At 44.4% G+C, this 22,125-nt stretch overlaps 1 protein-coding gene across 2 annotated transcripts in view; it reads left to right on the forward strand.

The window, feature by feature from the left end:
- Window positions 1–7,109: 7,109 nt before the first annotated feature.
- LOC144505021 (15-hydroxyprostaglandin dehydrogenase [NAD(+)]-like) overlaps window positions 7,110–22,125 on the forward strand; it is a 46,055-nt gene continuing 31,039 nt past the window's right edge. Inside the window, exons 1-3 of one of the 2 annotated variants that reach the window (XM_078230674.1) lie at window positions 7,165–7,193; window positions 7,302–7,514; window positions 20,864–20,979. In XM_078230674.1, the coding sequence (XP_078086800.1) occupies window positions 7,343–7,514; window positions 20,864–20,979 (288 nt within the window). In that variant the 5' untranslated portion in view covers window positions 7,165–7,193; window positions 7,302–7,342. Of the gene's footprint in view, window positions 7,194–7,301; window positions 7,515–20,863; window positions 20,980–22,125 lie in introns of both variants that reach the window. The other variant, XM_078230675.1, reaches the window with a different exon arrangement.

Genomic DNA, 22,125 nt, shown 5'->3' on the forward strand with positions numbered 1-22,125 from the left:
CCTTCGCAGTCGCTGGGTCCTCCTAGGAGGGAGAGACTATTCAACCCATCACGTCTGCACTGGCTCTCCAAATCAGCATTCTGACTTAGTGCCACTCCCCTGCTTTTCCCCATACCCCTGTACATTGTTTCTATTCAAATAATCATCTAAGACCCTCTTGAATGCCTTGAATGAACCTGCCTCCACCACACTTCCAAACAGTGCATTCCAGACCCCAACCACTCGTTGTGTGAAAAAGTTTTTTATCATATCACATTTGTTTCTTTTGCAAATCACCTCAAATCTGTGCCCTCCCACTTTTTTACAGACAGGAACAGTTTCTCCCTATATACTCTGTTGAGGCCCTTCATGATTTTGAGCACCTCTGTCAAATCTCCTTTCAGCCTTCTTCTCTCCAAGGAGATTAGTCCCAACTTCTCCAAACTATCCTCATAACTGAAGTTTCTCATCCCTAGAACCATTCTTGTTAACCTCTTCTGCACTCTCTCCAATGTGTTCAGGTCTTTCCTATAGTGTGGCGCCCAGAACTGTACGCATTATTCCAGCTGATGTCTTGTACAAGTTCAGCATAATTTATTTACCAAGATTCAGTATAACCTCCTTCCTCTTGTACTCTATTCCCCTATTAATAAAGCCCGAATACAATATGCATTATTAACTGCTCTCTCCACCAGACCTGCCACTTTCAATGATCTATGCGCATACACATCTTTGTCCCTCTGCTCCTGCATCCCTTTTAGAATTTTGACCCCTTATTTTATATTGTTTCTCCATGTTCTTCCTACAAAATATATCACCTCACACTTCTCCACATTGACCTTCATCTGCCATCAATCTGCCCACTCCATTGGCTTGTCTATATTCTTTTGAAGTTCTACATTGTCATCACAGTTTACAATACTTCCAAGTTTTATGTCACCTACACACCAAGATCTCGATCATTAACATATTTCAGGAAAAGCAAGGTCCCAATATCAATCCCTGAGGAACATCACTACAAAACTTCCTCCAACCCGAAAAATATCCATTGACCATTACTCTCTGCTTCCTATTATTCAGCCAATTTTGTATCCACATTGCTACTGTCCCTTTTATTCCATGAGCTCTAACTTTTCTCATAAGTCTGTTATGTGACAATGTATCGAATGTCTCCTGAAAGTCTATGTACACCACATCAACACAATTACCCTCATCAACCCTTTCTGTTACCTCCTCAAAAAACTCAGTAAGTTAGTTAAAAATGACCTTTTCCTTTAGAAATCCATCTTGGTTCTTCTTCACAGTGCCAGGGACCCGGGTTCGATTCCCAGCTTGGGTCACTGTCTATGTGGAGTTTGCACGTTCTCTCCATGTTTGCGTGGGTTTCCTCCAGGTGTCCCGGTTTCCTCCCACAATCTGAAAGATGTGCTGGTTAGTTGCATTGACCCGAACAGGCGCTGGAGTGTGGCAACTAGGGGAATTTCACAGTAACTTCATTGCAGCATTAAGTAAGCCTTACTTGTGACTAATAAATAAATAAACTTAATCAGCCCACATTTTTCCATGTGATGACTAATTCTATCCCAAATAATTGTTTCTAGATGCTTGGCCACTCCTGATGTTAAACTGACTGGTCTGTAACTGTTGGGCTATCCTTACAACTTTTTTTGAACAAAGGCATAACATTTGGAATTCTCCAGCCCTTTGGCACCTCAACTGAGTCTAGAGAAGACTGGAAGATTATGGCCGGCGTTCCTACAATTTCCATTCTCACTTCTTTCAATATCCTTGGATGCATCTCATCCAATCCCGGTGTCTTGTCAACTTTCAGTACTGACAGCCTATTTAACACTTCCTCCTCATCAATTTTGAACACTTCTGGGGAGAAATTCCTTGATTGTCACTATGTCCTGGGTAGCATCTACCTCCTTGGGAAATCATTAATACACCACAAAAAGCAAGGGACCGAGGTTTGACCCTTGCAAAGCCCACTGGAAACAGCCTTACAGTCACAAAAACAGCCATTAACCATTACACTTTGCTTCCTACTTCTCAGCCTATATTAGATCCAAATTGATACTTGCCCTTGGGCTCTTAATGTTCTGACCGGTCCACCGTTTGGGACCCTGTCAAATGCCTTATGAAATCCAAGTAGTCACTAGCCTCACTGACCTTCCCTGTAATCTGTTCAAAAAAATTTAATCAAGCTGGTTCGGCACATCATTCTCTTAGCAAATCCATGCAGACTGTCCTTTATTAGTATGTCCTATACAAAATGAAAACTTAAACAATTCCATGGAACGTTTTTCAACAATTTTCCCACCAGTAAGACGCACTGTCCTGTAATTACTTGGTCTAGCCTTTCCATCTGTTTTGATTAACGATAAACTTTCACAGTCATTCAGTCCTCCAGCACTGTCTACACCTGGAGCTAGAGAAGATTGGAAAAATACAAAGGCAAATTATTTTCTAAATGGAGAGAAACTTCGGAGTGCCTCAGTGCCTCACCAGCACCTTATACAGCTGCAACATAACATCGCTGTTTTTAAACTGCATACCTCTAGCAATGAGGAAAAAATTCCATTTGTCTTCTTAATTACCTGCTGCATCTGCAAACCAACTTTTTGTGATTCATGCACAAGGACACCCCAGGTCCCTCTGCACAACAGTATGCTGCAATTTTTTACCATTTAAATAACAATTCATTTTGCTGTTATTCCTACCCCACATTTACCAACATTGTACTCCATCTGCCAGACCCTTGCCCACTCACTTAGACTATCTATATCCCTTTGCAGACTTTCAGCATCCTCTGCACACTGCTCTGCCACTCATCTTAGTGTAATCTGCAAATTTTGACACATTACACTTGGTCCCCAACTCCAAATCATCTATGTAAATCGTGAACAACTGTGATCCCAACACTGATCCCTGAGGCACACCACTCGTCACTGATCACCGACCAGAAAAACACCCATTTACCCCCACTCTTTGCTTTCTGTTAGTTAACTAATCCTCTATCCATGCTAATACATTACCTGTAACACTGTGCACCTTTATCTTATGCAGCAGCCTTTGGTGCAGCACCTTGTCAAATGCCTTCTGGAAATTCAGATTCACCACATCCACAGGTTCCTCATTGTCCACTGCACATGTAATGTTCTCAAAGAATTCCACCAAATGAGTCAAACATGACCTGCCCTTCATAAACCCATGCTGCGTCTTACCAATGGGACAATTTATATCCAGATGTCTCGCTGTTTCTTCCTTGATAATAGATTCAAGCATTTTCCGTACTACAGAAGTTAAGCCTAATCTGCCATTTGTCTACCTCCTTTTTTGAACAGTGGCGTCACATTTGCTGTTTTCCAATCTCTGGGAAGCACCCCAGAGTCCAGCGAATTTTGGTAAATTACCAATGGTGCATTTGCTATTTCCCCCGCACCTCTTTTAGTATCCTAGGATGCATTCCATCAGGGCCAGGAGACTTGTCTACCTTTAGCCCCATTAGCTTGCCCAACACTACCTCTTTCATGATAATAATAGTTTCTTTGTCCTCATCTGCCATAGCCTTCCTGTCATCAATTTTTGGCATGTTATTTGTGTCTTCCACTGTGAAGACCGACAAAAAATACCTGTTCAATGCCTTAGCCATTTCCTCATTTCCAGTTATTACATCCCCCTTCTCGTCCTCTAAAGGACCAATGTTTACTTTAGCCACTCTTTTTTGTTTTATATATTTGTAGAAACTTTTGCTATCTGTTTTTATATTCTGAGCTAGTTTACTCTCATAATCCATCTTACTTTTCTTTATAGCATTTTTCGTGGCTTTCTGTTGACCTTTAAAGATTTCCCAATCCTCTAGTCTCCCACTAATCTTTGCCACTTTGTATGCATTTTATTTCAGTTTGATACCCTCCTTTATTTCCTTAGGTTACCAAGGCTGATTATCTCTTTTTCTACAGTCCTGCCTTATCACTGGTATATACTTTTGCTGAGCACTGTGAAAAATCGCTTTGAAAGTCCTCACTGTTCCTCAATTGTCCCACCATAACGTTTTTGCTTCCAGTCTACCTTAGCCAACTCCTCCCTCATCCCATTGTAGTTTCCTTTGTTTAAGCACAAGACAATGGTATTGGACTTTACCTTCTCATGCTCCATCCGTATTTTAAATTCAACCATACTGTGATTGCTCCTTCCAAGAGGATCCCTTACTGTAAGATCATTAATTATTCCTTTCTCATTACGCAGGACTAGATCTAGGATAGCTTGCTCCCTCATAGGTTCCATTACTGTTCAAGGAAGCTATCGCGGATACATTCTATGAACTCCTCCTCAAGGCTGCCTTGACTGACCTGGTTCGACCAACTGACATGTAGATTAAAATCCTCCATAATAATTGCTGTACCATTTTTACATGCATCAGTTATTTCTTTGTTTATTTCTCACTCCACCATGATGTTATTATTTGGTGGCCTATTGACCACGCCTATCAACGACTTTTTCCCCTTATTATTTCTAATTTTGACCCAAATGGATTCAATCTTTTTTTTCCATAGAACCTATATCATCTCTCACTACTGCCCTGATATCATCCTTAAATATCAGAGCTACACCACCTCCCTTACCTTCCTGTCTGTCCCTCCGAACAGTCTGATACCCCTGGATATTTAACTCCCAGTCGTGACCATCCTGCAACCATGTCTCTGTAATGGCCACCAAATCATACTCATTCACAATGATTTGTGCCGTCAACTCATTTACCTTGGTTCAAATGCTATGAGCATTCAGATAAAGTGCTGTTATGCTAGTTTTTGTACCTTCTTTTTGAATTCTAACACTTCCATTAATAACATCTCTGGAGTTCTCCTTCCATTTAACTTCTTTCCTGATTTATGATGTAGTTAGAACCTTCTCCCCACATTTTGTCCTTGGTTGTTGGTGACCTGGACACCTAGAAACCTGAAGCTCACGGCCATTTCCACTTCATCCCTGTTGATGTAGACAGGATGTGGAGATGCCGGCATTGGACTGGGGTAAACACAGTAAGAAGTTTAACAACACCAGGTTAAAGTCCAGCAGGTTTATTTGGTAGCAAAAGCCACGCAAGCTTTCGGAGCTCCAAGCCCCTTCTTCAGGTGAGTGGGAATTCTGTTCACAAACAGGGCATATAAAGACACAGACTCAATTTACATGAATAATGGTTGGAATGCGAATACTTACAACTAATCAAGTCTTTAAGATACAAACAATGTGAGTGGAGAGAGCATCAAGACAGGCTAAAAAGATGTGTATTGTCTCCAGACAGGACAGCCAGTGAAACTCTGCAGGTCCAGGCAGGCTGTGGGGATTACAAATAGTGTGACATGAACCCAATATCCCGGTTGAGGCCGTCCTCATGTGTGCGGAACTTGGCTATCAGTTTCTGCTCAGCGACTCTGCGCCGTCGTGTGTCGTGAAGGCCGCCTTGGAGAACGCTTACCCGAATATCAGAGGCCGAATGCCCGTGACCGCTGAAGTGCTCCCCAACAGGAAGAGAACAGTCTTGCCTGGTGATTGTCAAGCGGTGTTCATTCACCCGTTGTCGCAGCGTCTGCATGGTTTCCCCAATGTACCATGCCTCGGGACAGTGTCCCGAGACAGGGGCATGTCCTCCACTACTGGGTGTCTCATGCATGAATCGCAGAAAACTAGGATGCAGGAACAGGCAATAATAAGTAAGGCAAATGGAACTTTAACATTTATTGCTAAAGGAAGTGAATATAAAGTCAATGAAGTGTTACTGCTACTGTATTAGTGAGACCGCACTTCAAATATTGTGTGCAGTTTTGGTCCCCTTACTTGAGGAGGGATGTAATTGCATTGGAGGCAGTTCAGAGAAGGTTCACTAGATTGATTCCAAAGATGAGGAGTTTGTCTTATGAAGAGAGATTGGGCCTATACTCCCTGGAGTTTAGAAGAATGAGAGGAGATCTAATTGAGGTATACAAGATGATAAGGGGGGATTGACAAAGTCGACGTGGAGAGGATGTTTCCTCTCGTAGGGCAATCTAGGACAAGCGGTTTTAGGATAAGGGATGACAGATTTAAAACACAGATGAGGAGAATTACTTCTCTCAAAGAGTTGTGAGTCTGTGGAATTCACTACCCCAGAGCGTGGTGGATGCCGGGACATTGAGTAAATTAAAGGAAGAGGTGGACAAATTTTTAATTAGTAAGGGTTTGGAGGGCTATGATCAACAGGCAGGTAAGTGGAGTTGAGGCCAAAATGAAGTCAGCCATGATCTTATTAAATGGCAGAGCAGGCTCAAGAAGTTGAATTCCCTACTCCTGCTCCTAGTTCTTTGTTCTCATGCTACAATGCGAAAAGTGGTTTGCTGGGATCTGTACTGGATCGCAGCTTTCCATCATATTTTTCAATGACTTACATGAAGGATTAGAGAGTTCTACATCCAAGTTTTTGAAGACAACAAGTTAAGAAACATAGTAAGTTGTGCAGACAGCAGCAGGGATTTAGAATGGAATGTTGACAAAGTGAGTCAGCAAAACTATGGCAGATGGAGTTCAGTATTGGAAAGCATAATGTCTACTTTGGATCTAAGAAAATAAATCGGAATAATTTATTGGTGAGAGACTAGGAACAGTAAGGAACAAATAAATTTCAACGCACAAATCACAAAAAAAAACCTGTACAAAAATATTAAGCAAAATCGAGGGTGGTGGAGTACAAAGAGGAAGAAATGTTGCTTCAGTTGCAAGTGTCTTGGTGAGATCCAGTCCGGAGCATCTGCAGTTCTGGTTATCACACTTCAGGTAGGATATGTTGGCCTTAGGGGGGTTGGCGTTATTTTTTCCTTGATCTTGAAGAGTTAAATTATGATGACAGGTACATGCAGTGGAGTTGTACTCTGATGTTGAAAGTTTTATGCTCTCAGATCCGTGCGCATCCAACAAAGTCACTAGACAGAGGCTGTGCAAACACAAGAGCGATTCCAATACCTTCAAAAGCTCATTACTGTTGCTATGAAGGATGCCTTCCCCAGTCTGATAACGTGTTACTCCGAAGAATCTGTTTTCTCGGCCGAACAGGTCTAATGAGGTAGAATAACCTTGATTTCACAGAGGAAATATTCAAGTGGGCGGTGATCAGGAAGTTGGGTTGTGCTGAAGTGGGAGGCCAGTATTGGAGCGTCACAGATTTGCCGGAAGCTTATGTGAGTAGCCTTTTGTTGTCGTATTACTTTCTTGCATAACTTAGGACTGTGGTGCTTTAGAATAATTTGGAGAAATATTTATAAAAGTTTCACATCTGTTCATTTTAGATCTTGCTTATAAACCAAGGGCTGTGAACCTATTGCTTTCAATGAGCCTGCGTTACAAGAGAGCTCAGACCACAGATGCATGCAACATTGAGCGGACAAGCCTATCTGTAAATCTCGAACAGTTGAACTATCTCTCTATACCTGAGAATCTTCCTCAGTCGTTAGGCAGAAGCTCTGAAAAGTTACACGTTAACTCCAAAAAAAACCTATCAGGTGAATACTTTACTTTGATTAAATGCCCAACAGTGCCTGAAATGTGCAGCCCAGTGTCAACAGAAGCAGTGGCAGAGAGGTGTGGTGCCCAGCTCACACTCGCTGAAAATCAGAGCCGACCCCAGTCTCTGAACCCAGGGCCTGACTCCATCGCCAGACTCCAACACCCAGTCCCTGACTCCCAATTCCCATTTAGAATGCACCGAAGGGATTGGGAGTATCTCACTAGACAGAATCCAGAGAGTATCCCACTGGAAGGAACCCTGAGTATGTCACTTGGGGGGAACCCAGAGTATCTCACGGGGAGAGACCCAAAGCATCTCACTGGGAGGATCCTAGAGTATCTCACTGGGAGGATCCTAGAGTATCTCACTGGGAGGATCCCAGAGTATTTCACTGGGAGGGTCCCAGAGTATCTCACTGGGAGGATCCCAGAGTATCTCACTGGGAGGATCCCAGTGTATTTCACTGAGAGGATCCCAGAGTATCTCACTGGGAGGAAGGGGGCGGCACGGTGGCACAGTGGTTAGCACTGTTGCCTCACAGCGCCAGGTCCCAGGTTCAATTTCGGCTTCGGGTCACTGTCTGAGTGGTTTGCACATTCTCCCCGTGTCTGTGTGGGTTTCCTCCGGGTGCTCTGGTTTCCTGCTACGGTCCAAAGATGTGCGGGTTAGGTTGATTGACCGTGCTAAATTGACCCTAGTGTCTGGGGGTTAGTAGGGTAAATGTGTGCAGTTGCGGGAATAGGGCCTGGGTGGGATTGTGGTTGGTACAGACTCTATGGGCCGAATAGCCTCCTTCTGTACTGTGGGATTCTATGATAACCCAGAGTATTTCACTGGGTGGCACCCAGAGTATCTTATTGGGAGGAACCCGGACGTATTTCACTGAGATGATCCCAGAGTATGCCAATGGGAGGATGCCAGAGTATCTCAATGGGAGGATGCCAGAGTATCTCACCTGGGAGGAACCCAGAGCATCTCACTGGGAGGATCCCAGAGTATCTTACTGGGAGGATCCCAGAGTATCTCAATGGGAGGAAACCAGAGCATCTCACTGGGAGGAACCCTGAGTAAGTCACTTGGAGGAACCACCGTACCTCACTGGGAGGATCCCAGAGCATCTCACGGGGCAGAATGCAGAGAGTATTTCACTGGGAGCAACTAGGAATAATTCACGGAACAACCAGGATTAATTCACTGGAAGGGACACAGAGGGGGAAATTTTCCTGTCCCACCCGCCACGGGAATAGTAGCAGGCGGGGGATGGACCATGCAAAAGTCCGTTGACCTTGAGTGGAATTTTCCAGTTTTGGGGCGAGCACGGCTGGAATATCCCACCTGGAATATCCCACCCAGAATATCTCACTCGATGGGACCACAAATATCTCACTTGGAGCAGCTGGGAGTTTTTCATGCAGGGAACTGGGAGTTTCTCATTAGGGGGGATCAGAAGTATCTCATGGGAATGATCAGAGGGTTAACTAACAGTAGGTAGTTAACTACCAGTCGGTAGAATCTGATTAAACCACAGATGTAACCTCCAGTACCTTTTATTTTACTCTTTCATGGGATGTGAGCATTGCTAGCTCGGCCAGCATTTATTGCCCATCCCTAATTGCCCTTGAGAAGGTGGTTGCCTTCTTGAACTGCTGCAGCCCATGATGTGTATGTATACCCACAATACTGTTAGGGAGGGAGTTCCATGATTTTGACCCAGAGACAATGAAGGAACGGCAAAATATTTTCAAGTCAGAATGGTGCATGCTTTTGAGGGGACTTTGCAGGTGGTGATGTTCCCATGTCTGCTGCTCTTGTCCTTCAAGATGGTAGAGATCATCGTTTGGAAGATGCTGTCAAAGGAACTTTGGTGAGTTGCTGTGATTACTTGAGATGGAACAAGAAAGTTACAATTGATTTAGCCTTAGGAGGACAGGCAACTGACAGTTCACTGTGCACAGTTTATATGACAACCTGACATCCAATAGATATTTAATGAAGGTTGTGAGGGAGACAGAGAAAGGCAGAATATGTTGCGGAGGAAGGGTCTGGTCACCGTGGCTCAGTAATTCTTACAGATTAATGTCAACATCAGACCTTACTTCACTTCCAACTGAACGTTCTTTCACAACTGAGCAAACACTGAGGAAAAATGAGCTTTGGATGTTACAACACTGGCAGCAGAGAGAAACTGTGTTAGAAAGGAAATAGTGAGTGACACTGGACTCCATCCCACAGATTGCTGCCTTGGAGGGAGGTGGGAATGGTTGGGTTAGAAAGAATGGGGAGTTGTAGGATCAGAGAGGGTAAGGTCTTAGGGGGAGTTGAGGGGATGGCCTGATAGATGTCTTTACAATTATAAAATGGTTTAATGAGTTGGACTTAGAATAGACTTTTCCACCTCATAGAATCATAAAATCATAGAATCCCGACAGTGCAGAAGGAGGCCATTTGGCCCAGCGAGTCTGCACCGAACACATTCCCACCCAGGCCCTATTCCCGTAACCCTACATATTTACCCTGCTAATCCCCTTGACACTAATGTACAATTTAGCATGGCCCATCAACCTAACCCGCACATCTTTGGACTTCGGGAGGAAACCAGAGCTCCCAGAGGAAACCTACGCAGACACAGGGAGAATGTGCAAACTCCGCACAGCCAGTGACCCGAGACCGGAATTGAATCCGGATCCCTGGTGCTGTGAGGCAGCAGTGCTAACCACTGTGCCACTCCTGGTGCCACTATGCCACTGTGCTGCTATTTGTGGGAGAGTCCATAAGTGGATAATATAAGACAGCCATTAATGATCCAAGAGGGAATTCAGGAGAAACATCCCTACCTGGAGAGCAATGAGAATGGGGAACTCGCTGTCACAGGATGTGGTTCAGGTGGATAGCATAAATACACTTAAGAGGAAGCCAAGCAAACACAAGAAAGGGATTGAAGGATAGCTGAGAGGGTATGAAAAAGACAATGGGTGCAGGCTTATATCAATCACACCAGACTAAATCATTTGGTCTAAGCTTCTGCATTGAAAGGTTCCATGGAATATAATCACAGCTCTCAGACATCTCAAATCCCCTCACATGCTATGAGTTTTGAGAAGTGTAATAATTATTGTTTGAGCCAGCGATATCGACCAAGGTACGAGTAATCTCAGCGCTCACTTAGAATAAAGCCATGAATGTTCTGTCAGATCAGACAGAAAGGATATTGGAAAAATGTAACCTTTTGTCATCCTTGAGGTGTCAGTGTCATTGGCAGAGCGACAGGAATTTAATACCCATCGCTAGAAGGTAGTGAGCCGCCTTCTTGAACTGTTGCAATCTGTTTGGTGAAGGTATTTGCACAGTGGTGTTATGGACAGACTCTCCAGAACCTGAAGTGGGAGGAAGGACTGGTATATGTCGAAACCAATATGGATAGAAACATGGAATGGCTACCGCACAGAAGAAGGCAACTCAGCTTGTCCTGTTCTTGATAACTCTCTGCAAAACCAACTCAGCTAGTCCCACTCACCTGCCCATTTGCTGTAGCCTTGCAAATATCTCCTCCACAGGTTCTTATCCGGTTCTCTTTTGAATGCCATGATTGAATCAGCTTCCACCACACCCTCAGCAAGTTTGGGATCATAACCACTCACTGTGTGAAAAGATTTTCCCTCGGGCCACTTTTGGTTCTTTTGCAATTATCTTAAATAGAATCCCTGCAGTGCAGAAGAAGGCCATTTAGCCCATTGAGTCTGCACCAACTCTCTCTGATGGTGTAACTTACCCAGGCCCTTTTCCCTACCCTATCCCCGTAACCCCACACATTTACTATGGCAATCCATCTAACCTAATCTAATCCATCTTTGGACTGTGGGAGGAAACCGGAGCACCCAAAGGAAGCCCGTGCAGACACAGGAGAACCTTTGGTTCTAGACCTTTCCACCAATGGGGAAATTTCTCTCAGATCCCTCATGATTTTAAGTACCTGTCAAATCTCCTTTCATCTGAGCTTCTCCAAGGACAACAATCTCGATTTCTTAGTCTATCCATGTAACTGAGGTTCCTAATCCCTGGAACCGTTCCTTATAAACATTTTCTGCACCCTCTCTAAGGCCTTCACATCCTTCCTAAAGCGTTGTGCCCAGATTTGGGCACAATACTCCAGTTAAGACCAAACCGGTGTTTTGCAAAGATTCATCATCACTTTCTTGCTTTTGTACTCTTTGCATCTATTTATAAAATCTAGTTTCCCATGAGCCATTTTTTGACCATTTTCTCAACCTGACCAGCCACCATAAGACCATAAGACCATAAGACATAGGAGCGGAAGTAAGGCCATTCGGCCCATCGAGTCCACTCCACCATTCAATCATGGTTGATTTCAACTCCATTTACCCGCTCTCTCCCCATAGCCCTTAATTCCTCGAGAAATCAAGAATTTATCAATTTCTGTCTTGAAGACGCTCAACGTCTCGGCCTCCACAGCCCTCTGTGGCAATGAATTCCACAGACCCACCACTCTCTGGCTGAAGAAATTTCTCCTCATCTCTGTTCTAAAGTGACTCCCTCTTATTCTAAGGCTGTGCCCCCGCGTCCTAGTCTCCCCTGTTAATGGAAACAACTTCCCTACGTCCATCCTATCTAAGCCGTTCATTATCTTGTAAGTTTCTATCAGATCTCCCCTCAACCTCCTAAACTCCAATGAATATAATCCCACGATCCTCAGACGTTCATCGTATGTCAGGCCTACCATTCCTGGGATCATCCGTGTGAATCTCCGCTGGACCCGCTCCAGTGCCAGTATGTCCTTCCTGAGGTGTGGGGCCCAAAATTGCTCACAGTACTCCAAATGGGGCCTAACCAGTGCTTTATAAAGCCTCAGAAGTACATCCCTGCTTTTGTATTCCAAGCCTCTTGAGATAAATGACAACATTACATTTGCTTTCTTAATTACGGACTCACCCTGCAAGTTTACCTTTAGAGAATCCTGGACTAGGACTCCCAAGTCCCTTTGCACTTTAGCATTATGAATTTTGTCACCGTTTAGAAAATAGTCCATGCCTCTATTCTTTTTTTCCAAAGTGTACGACCTCGCACTTGCTCACGTTGAATTTCATCAGCCACTTCTTGGACCACTCTCCTAAACTGTCTAAATCTTTCTGCAGCCTCCCCACCTCCTCAATACTACCTGCCCCTCCACCTATCTTTGTATCATCGGCAAACTTGGCCAGAATGCTCCCAGTCCCGTCATCTAGATCGTTAATATATAAAGAGAACAGCTGTGGCCCCAACACTGAACCCTGCGGGACACCACTTGTCACCGGTTGCCATTCTGAGAAAGAACCTTTTATCCCAACTCTCTGCCTTCTGTCTGACAGCCAATCGTCAATCCATGTTAGTACCTTGCCTCGAATACCATGGGCCCTTATTTTACTCAGCAGTCTCCCGTGAGGCACCTTGTCAAAGGCCTTTTGGAAGTCAAGATAGATAACATCCATTGGCTCTCCTTGGTCTAACCTATTTGTTATCTCTTCAAAGAACTCTAACAGGTTTGTCAGGCACGACCTCCCCTTACTAAATCCATGCTGACTTGTCTTAATCCGACCCTGCACTTCCAAGAATTTAGAAATCTCATCCTTAACGATGGATTCTAGAATTTTGCCAACAACTGAGGTTAGGCCCTTCAAAGATGTGACATGTACTCCCAAATCCCTCGGTTCCTGCAACCCTTTCAGAATTTTACCCTTTATTTAATATTTCCTCTCCTCATTCTTTCTAGCAAAATGTATTACTTCACACTATTTGATATTAAATGCCATCTGTATGTCCACCCATTCCACCAGTCCATTTGTTCTTTTTGAAGTCTCACTATCCAGCTCACTGTTTATAATACATCAGGTTTTGTGCAAATTTTGAAATTGTGCCTTTCACACTCAAGTCAAGGTCATTGATCAACATCAAGAAAAACAGTGGTCCTCACATTGACCCTTGTGGAACCTGGTATATTGTTCTGATAACCATTGGGGATCATCAATAGATCTCCCAGTGGGTCTTGTAGAATATGAGCTCCCCTCTTAAGCGAGTGGAGGTGAGCCTCACCAAATAGGGAAGGAGCAGCAGGGGGTTTAAGACTAGCTGGCTCCTCTGAGGCCGGCAGGCAAAGGACTCTGGTGCTTGACCTGTACACTGTAAACAGAAATATAGGAAATAGGAACAGGAGTAGGCCGGGCGGCACGGTAGCACAGTGGTTAGCACTGCTGCTTCACAGCTCCAGGGTCCCGGGTTCGATTCCCGGCTCGGGTCACTGTCTGTGTGGAGTTTGCACATTCTCCTCGTGTCTGCGTGGGTTTCCTCCGGGTGCTCCGGTTTCCTCCCACAGTCCAAAGATGTGCGGGTTAGGTTGATTGGCCAGGTTAAAAAATTGCCCGTTAGAGTCCTGGGATGTGTAGGTTAGAGGGGTTAGTGGGTAAAATATGTGGGGGTAGGGCCTGGGTGGGATTGTGGTCGGTGCAGACTCGATGGGCCGAATGGCCTCCTTCTGCATATAGGGTTTCTATGATTTCTATGATTTGGATAGACAGGGACTTATTAGGGAGAGTCAACATGGCTTTGTGCGTGGTAGGTCATGTTTGACCAATCTATTAGAGTTTTTCGAGGAGGTTACCAGGAAAGTGGATGAAGGGAAGGCGGTGGATATTGTCTACCTGGATTTCAGCAAGGCCTTTGGTCCCTCATGGGAGGTTAGTTAGGAAGGTTCAGTCGCTGGGTATACATGGGGAGGTAGTAAATTGGATTAGACACTGGCTCAATGGAAGAAGCCAGAGTGTGGTTGTGGAGGATTGCCTCTCTGAGTGGAGGCCTGTGACTAGTGGTGTGCCTCAGGGATCGGTGTTGGGTCCATTTTTGTTTGTCATCTATATCAATGATCTGGATGATAATGTGGTAAATTGGATCAGCAAGTTTGCTGATGATACAAAGATTGGAGGTGTAGTGGACAGTGAGGAAGGTTTTCAAAGCTTGCAGAGGGATTTGGACCAACTAGAAAAAATGGGCTGAAAAATGGCAAATGGAATTTAACGCAGACAAGTGTGAGATATTGCACTTTGGAAGGACAAACCAAAGTAGAACGTACAGGGTAAATGGTAGGACTCTGAAGAGTGCAGTTGAACAGAGGGATCTGGGAATACAGGTACAGAATTCCCTAAAAGTGACGTCACAGGTGGATAGGGTCGTAAAGAGTGCCTTTGGTACATTGGCCTTTATAAATCGGAGTTTCGATTATAAAAGTTGGAGTGTTATGGTAAGGTTATATAAGGCATTGGTGAGGCCGAATTTGGAGTATAGTGTACAGTTTTGATCACCTAGTTACAGGAAGGATGTAAATAAGGTTGAAAGAGTGCAGAGAAGGTTCACAAGGATGTTGCCGGGACTTGAGAAGCTGAGTTACAGAGAGAGATTGAATAGGTTGGGACTTTATTCCCTGGAGCGTAGAAGATTGAGGGGAGATTTGATAGAGGTGTATAAGATTTTGATGGGTATAGATAGAGTGAATGCAAGCAGGCTTTTTCCGCTGAGGCTCGAGGAGAAAAAAAACAGAGGGCATAGGTTAAGCGTGAAAGGAGGGAGAAAAGTTTAAAGGGAATATTAGGGGGGGCTTCTTCACGCAGAGAGTGGTGGGAGTGTGGAATGAGCTGCCGGATAAAGTGGTAAATGCGGGGTCACTTTTAACATTTAAGAAAAACTTGGACAGGTTCATGGATGAGAGGGGTGTGGAGGGATATGGTCCAAGTGCAGTCAGTGGGACTAGGCAAAAAATGGTTCGGCACAGACAAGAAGGGCCAAAAGGCCTGTTTCTGAGCTGTAATTTTCAATGGTTCTATGGTTCTATTTGGCCCTTCAAACCTCCTCTATTCATTATGATCATGGCTGATCATCCAACTCAATAGCCTGATCTCACCTTCTCCCTCCTCCTCCCCCCCCCATCCTTTGATCTCCTTTGCCCCAAGAGCTATACCTAACTCCTTGAAAACATACAATGTTTTGCCCTCAATTGCTATCTGTGGTAGCAAATTCCATAGGCTCACCAATATCTGAGTGAAAATATTTCTCCTCACCTCAGTCCTAAAAGGCTTACCCCTTATCCTTAGACAGTAACCCCTGGTTCTGGCCTTTCCCACCATCAAGAACATCCTTCCTGCATCTACCCTGTCTAGTCCTGTTATAATTTTATAGGTTTCTGTGAAATCCCGCCTCATTTTTGTAAATTCCAGTGAATATAATCCTATCCGACTCAATCTCTCCTCATACATTAGTCCCAGCATTGCAGGAATCAGTCTGGTAAACCTCTGCACTCCCATTATAGCAAGAACATCCTTCCTCAGGTAAGGAGACCAAAACTGTGTGCAATATTCCTGGTGTAGCCTCACCAAGGCCCTGTATAATTGCAGCAATGATGTGGAGATGCCGGCGTTGGACTGGGGTAAACACAGTAAGAAGTTTAACAACACCAGGTTAAAGTCCAACAGGTTTATTTGGTAGCAAAAGCCACACAAGCTTTCGGAGCTGCAAGCCCCTTCTTCAGGTGAGTGGGAATTCTGTTCACAAACAGTGCATATAAAGACACAAACTCAATTTACATGAATAATGGTTGGAATGCGAATACTTACAACTAATCAAGTCTTTAAGAAACTTTCTTAAAGACTTTCTTAAAGACTTGATTAGTTGTAAGTATTCGCATTCCAACCATTATTCATGTAAATTGAGTTTGTGTCTTCTGTTTGTGAACAGAATTCCCACTCACCTGAAGAAGGGGCTTGCAGCTCCGAAAGCTTGTGTGGCTTTTGCTACCAAATAAACCTGTTGGACTTTAACCTGGTGTTGTTAAACTTCTTACTGTAATTGCAGCAAGACATCCCTGCTCCTGTACTCAATTCCTTTCACTATGAATACCATTTGCCTTTTTTACTGCCTGCTGCATCTGCATGCTCACCTTCAATGGCTGGTGTACGAGGACACCAAGGTCTCATTGCACATTCCCTCTCCTAACTTATAGCCATTCAGATAGTAATCTGTTTTCCCGTTTTTGCTACCAAAGTGAATAAACTCACATTTATCCACATTATACTGCTCACTCACTCAGCCTGTCCAAATCACATTGAAGCATTCCTGCATCGTCCTCACAGCTCACCCTCCCACCCAGCTTTGTATCATCTGCAAATGTGGAGATATTACATTTAGTTCTCTCACGTAAATCATTAATATATATTGGGAATAGGTGGGGTCCTAGCAGGTCACTAGTCATTGCCTGCCATTTGGAAAATGACACATTTATTCCAACTTTATGTTTCCTGTCTGTCAACCAGTTTTCTATCCTCCTCAACACACTACTCACAATCCCATGCACTTTAATTTTACATGCTAATCTCTTATGTGGGACTCTGACGAAAGTCCAAATAAATCACACCTACTGGCTCCACCACATCAAGCCTACTAGTTACATACTTGAAGAATTCCAATAGATATGTTGAGCATGATTTCCCTTTCATAAATCCATGCTGACTCTGTCCGATTCTATACGGTTTTCCAAGTGCTTTGCTGTGAAAGCTTTGAAAATGGATTCTAGAATTTTCTATACTACTGACATCAGGCTGACTGGTCTATAATTCTCTGTTTTCTCTCTCCCTCCCTTTTTAAATAGTGGGGTTACATTAGCTACCCTCCAATCTGTAGGAACTGTTCCAGAGTCTATAGAATCTTGGAAGGCGATCACCAATGCATCCACAGTAGCTACAGAAAGTAGTACTTTATGCTTGTTGTAAATAAAGGGTGTTGGTGATGGAAGACTGGCCTTGGTGAGATTATTACATTGGCGATGAGGGGTAACACAATTTTTTTTCCCGCTGGACAACCTTTACTATTGAGACAAGTAATTCTCTGGTAAGAAAAATGCTCTTTTTGATAAAGTTGAAGCCTATGGTGCCAGCAAAGAGGATTGGGCCCGATATGCAGAGTACACCAGAGTACAGAAGTAGAAAGTGATCCTTTTGACGGCGTGTGGGTTCCCAACCTTCAGTGTAATAAAAAACCTGACCTACCCAGATGCCCCAACTCCAAAATCTTTAACGAATTTTGAACTTGGTTATACACTATTATGACTTGAAACCTTCCATAATACTCCAGAGATACCACTTTAACACGGCAGAGCAAACTCCTGAGGAATCTGTCACTGAATTTGTGACCAGGTTATGAAAATTGGTAGAGCACTGTGAATTCAGGCCCTGAATGAGACGTTGTGAGATAGACTAGTATGTGGTATTAGCAACATGACAGTCCAAAAAAAGGTTATTGGGTAGAACCCAATTTGGACCTAAAGAAGGTCACTGAGTTAGTTCTATCATTGGAGAATGTAAGGAAAGGAGCTCATGAACTAAAGGGGACATCAGACAACGGTGTCCTCCAATTAGGGAGAGGGGCTTCAGACAAAGTTCATCCCTCAACTGAGAGCGATGGTATCGTAAGACATTACAGAACCTCTTACCAGGCAATCAAGGAAGGGCAGGGACAGCCTTTAGACTCCTAGCGAGTATGTTCCAGAAGGTTGTAGGTGCCAGACACTGGACAATTGCAAATGGTGCAGAAGACCACAATCAAGGCAAAAAATATAGGGACAGTCAAAACATGTGCTGTTTTGGAAAGAGTCCAAGGCCAGTACAGGACCATACAATGCATAAAAGCTCATTACCAGGTACGGGAACACGCTGCGATCTCAAGTATTGAGGAATAGACTTATGGTCACCTCCGGGCTGGTATTCAGCTCCTGAACTTAGAAAACACAAAAGCCAGGCTGGCCATCTACACAGAAGAACCATTTCAGATAAAGGGCACCATGTTGAACCGAGTGACTTATAGGCAGCAGTCAGCTTGACTTCCACTGATCATTGTAAGGGGACAAGGACCAAGCCTTATGGGGAGAGATTGGCTACAGCACATCAGACTGAACTGGCTGGAAATCTTCAGGCTGGGCATGGGGGAAACTATACAAAGTCATCAATAAATACTGCCAGAGTTTTCCAGGAAGGACTTGGAAAAATAAGGGGAGCCAAAGCTGAAATCTATTTCAATCCTGGGGCGGCACAGTGGTTAGCACTGCTGCCTCACAGCGCCAGGGACCCTGGTTCGATTCCTGGCTTGGGTCACTGTCTGTGTGGAGTTTGCACATTCTCCCCGTGTATGTGTGGGTTTCCTCCGGGTGCTCCAGTTTCCTCCCACAGTCCAAAGATGTGTGGGTCAGGTGGATTGGCCATGCGTGGGATTGTAGTCGGTGCAGACCCAATGGGCCAAATGGCCGCCTTCTGCACTGTAGGATTCTATGATTCTATCCCAATGTTACAACTAAGTATTTTAGAGTGAGACCAGTTCCATACTTCCTATTAGAAAAAGTAGAGTCAGAACTGGAATGCCTGGAAAAGCTGGGCATAAAAAGATAGAATCATAGAATCATAGAAACCCTACAGTGCAGAAGGAGGCCATTCGGCCCATCGAGTCTGCACCGACCACAATCCCACCCAGGCCCTACCCCCACATATTTACCCACTAATCCCTCTAACCTACGCATCCCAGGACTCTAAGGGGCAATTTTTTTTAACCTGGCCAATCAACCTAACCCGCACATCTTTGGACTGTGGGAGGAAACCGGAGCACCCGGAGGAAACCCACGCAGACACGAGGAGAATGTGCAAACTCCACACAGACAGTGACCCGAGCCGGGAATCGAACCCGGGACCCTGGAGCTGTGAAGCAGCAGTGCTAACCACTGTGCTACCGTGCTGATGTGCGGGTTAGGTTGATTGGCCATGCTAAAATTGCCCCTTAGTGCCCTGGGATGCGTAGATTAGAGGGATTAGCGAGTCAAATATGTAGGGGTATGGGGGTAGGGCCTGGGTGGGATTGTGGTCGGTGCAGACTCGATGGGCCGAATGACCTCTTTCTGTACTGCAGGGTTTCTATGATTCTATGATTCTATAATAAGAATTGGCAGAGTTGTTTCTGTCCTCAAGCCAGATAAATTGGTCTGACTTTGTGGAGACTACAAGCTCACTATCAATAGGGTTTCTAAACTTGACAGATACCCCATGCCCTGAATTGAAGACCCATATACCAGGTTAACTGGTGGTCAAGCTACATGCATCTTCAACTTGAATTAGACGAGCTTTCCCGAAAGTATATGAAAATTAATACTCACAAAGGCCTATACGAGTACAATCACCTGCCCTTCAGAGTCTCATCCACATGCAGCATTTCTCATCGGGTCATGGAGAATATACTCCAAGGGTTACCTCAGGTAATGGTGTACCTGGACGATGTCTTGATCAACGCAACTTCAGAACACAAAAACCTAGCAAACCTAGAAGAGGTTGTGTGGCAATTCTCGGAGGTCCGGGTATGCCTGAACAGGGAAAAATGTGTCTTCCAAGCAAATGCCATGACCTATTTGGGCTATTGGGTGGATGGCAAGGGCCTTCATCTGATTGAGGACAAGCTGTGGACCATTAAGGAAGCACTAACTCCAAGGAACCCATGGAATTGAAATCCTTCCTGAGGCTAGTGAATTATTACGGGAAATTTATTCCGAATTTGGCTTCCTTACTGGCCCCCTTGCATACCTAGTATGGAAATATCAAAGATGGTCTTGAGGGTGCGCCGCAGCTGAAGTTTTTCAACAGCTTTAAACAGCATCTTTTGCCCTCTACCTTATTGGCCCATTTTGACCCCAAAATGGACCTCCTCCTGATCATAGAATCCCAGTGCAGAAGGAGACCATTTAGCCCATCGAGCCTGCACTGGCAACAATCTTACCCAGGCCCGATCCCCGTGACCCCACATATTTACCCTGCTAATCCTCCTGACACTAAGGGGCAATTTAGCATGGCCAATCAACCTAACCCGTACACCTTTAAGATGTTGGATAGGGTGCTGATCAAGTTGGCTGTTTTAATTTTTTTAACTGGGCCGAGCTAGTCAAGGTTTTTCCGAGATGTCGACACTTCCCACAATGCAACATTCCTTCAGTACTATGCTTCTGATAGTAACCCGATCCCTCAGTGCAGCCCCTATTTCAGTACAACATATGCTTAGATTTTGGAGTGGGATTTGATTCGACAGATAGATGATGCTATTAGCACTGAGCCAAGCTGTGTAAGTACACCCTGAGTCATTAGTGATTGTCCTTTATTCAGTGACTCTGGCTGCTCCTATGAGAAGGACCCACATGGGCATAAGAACAAACTAAAGCCAGTTGTGACTGTTTACTTTGTTTTGGACTTTGACTAGATTGATAAGACGATGATAAGTCTTCCACAGAACTGAATACCTTCAGCCCCACAATGTCACTGGCCGGAAAGGTTGCATTAATAGCTGGAGCAGCTCAAGGGCTCGGCAAAGCTTTTGCAGAAATACTGCTGAAAAATGGTGCTAAGGTAATCTGAGGATTTATTTCCTGTTTGTTAAACACCTCGGGGAATAAATGAGATGTGTCACTGAAATGATGACCTTTGTATGATGACGTGTGTGTGACTTCTCTGTGGGTGAGACTGACCTCTGCAGTTAGCATTGGGTAACCACACCTCATTCACACTTTAAATGATCACATTTGACTCATGAAAATCAAGCATTCGGGTAACTGTAAATCTTCTGCTCAGATTCCTCATCCTTCTTCTGAAGGTGCTGGGTATGGTGCATCAGTGCAGTCCATCTCCCCAAATGGTATCTTGCTGGACAGCAAGGTCATCAGTTAAAGACATTCTGAGGGGAAATCATCACTCAGACAGAAAGTTATTCCCATTCAGAAGCAGATCTGATTATTCTTTTAGACTCCCTTCTACTCTAACTTTAATGAGGAGGGGGAGGCGATGGCCTCGTGGTATTATCGCGAGACTATAAATCCGGAAACTCAGCCAATGTTCTGGGGACCTGGGTTTGAATCCCGCCACGGCAGATGGTGGAATTTGAATTCAATTTTTAAAAATCTGGAATTAAGGATCTACTGAAGACCATGAAACCATTGTTGGAAAAACCCATCTGGTTCACTAATGTCCTTTAGGGGAGGGAATCAGCCTGGTCGGGCCTGCATGTGACTCCAGAGCCACAGCAATGTGGCTGACTCTCAACTGCCCTCTGAAATGGCCTAGTAAGCCATTCAGTTCAAGGGCAACTAAGGATGGGCAATAAATACTAGCCAGCCAGTGACACCCTTGTTGCATGAATGAATTAAAAGAAAACAGAGCTTTAAAAAAATTCATTCAGGGACTGTTGGCATTGTTGGCAGGGGCAGCATTTATTGCTCATTTCTAATTGCCCATGAGATGGCTGTGGTGAGCCATCTTCTTGAATCTTACAGTCCATGTGCTGCAGTTACACCAACAGTGCTGTTAGGAAGGGAGTTAATGAAAAAAACAATAACATAGTTCCAAGCTAGGTTAACGTGTGGCTTGGAGGAGATCTTGTAGGTGGCAGTTTTCCCATGTACCTTAGAGGCTGAGGGCTTGAACTGTGCTATAAAGAAGATGACTATGTTACTCTGTTGCTTACTTAGTTTGTGAGACGGCTCTCCCAATTTTAGCACA

This window comes from Mustelus asterias, chromosome 16 (assembly GCF_964213995.1).
Source record: "Mustelus asterias chromosome 16, sMusAst1.hap1.1, whole genome shotgun sequence".
Taxonomy (NCBI): Eukaryota; Metazoa; Chordata; class Chondrichthyes; order Carcharhiniformes; family Triakidae; genus Mustelus; species Mustelus asterias.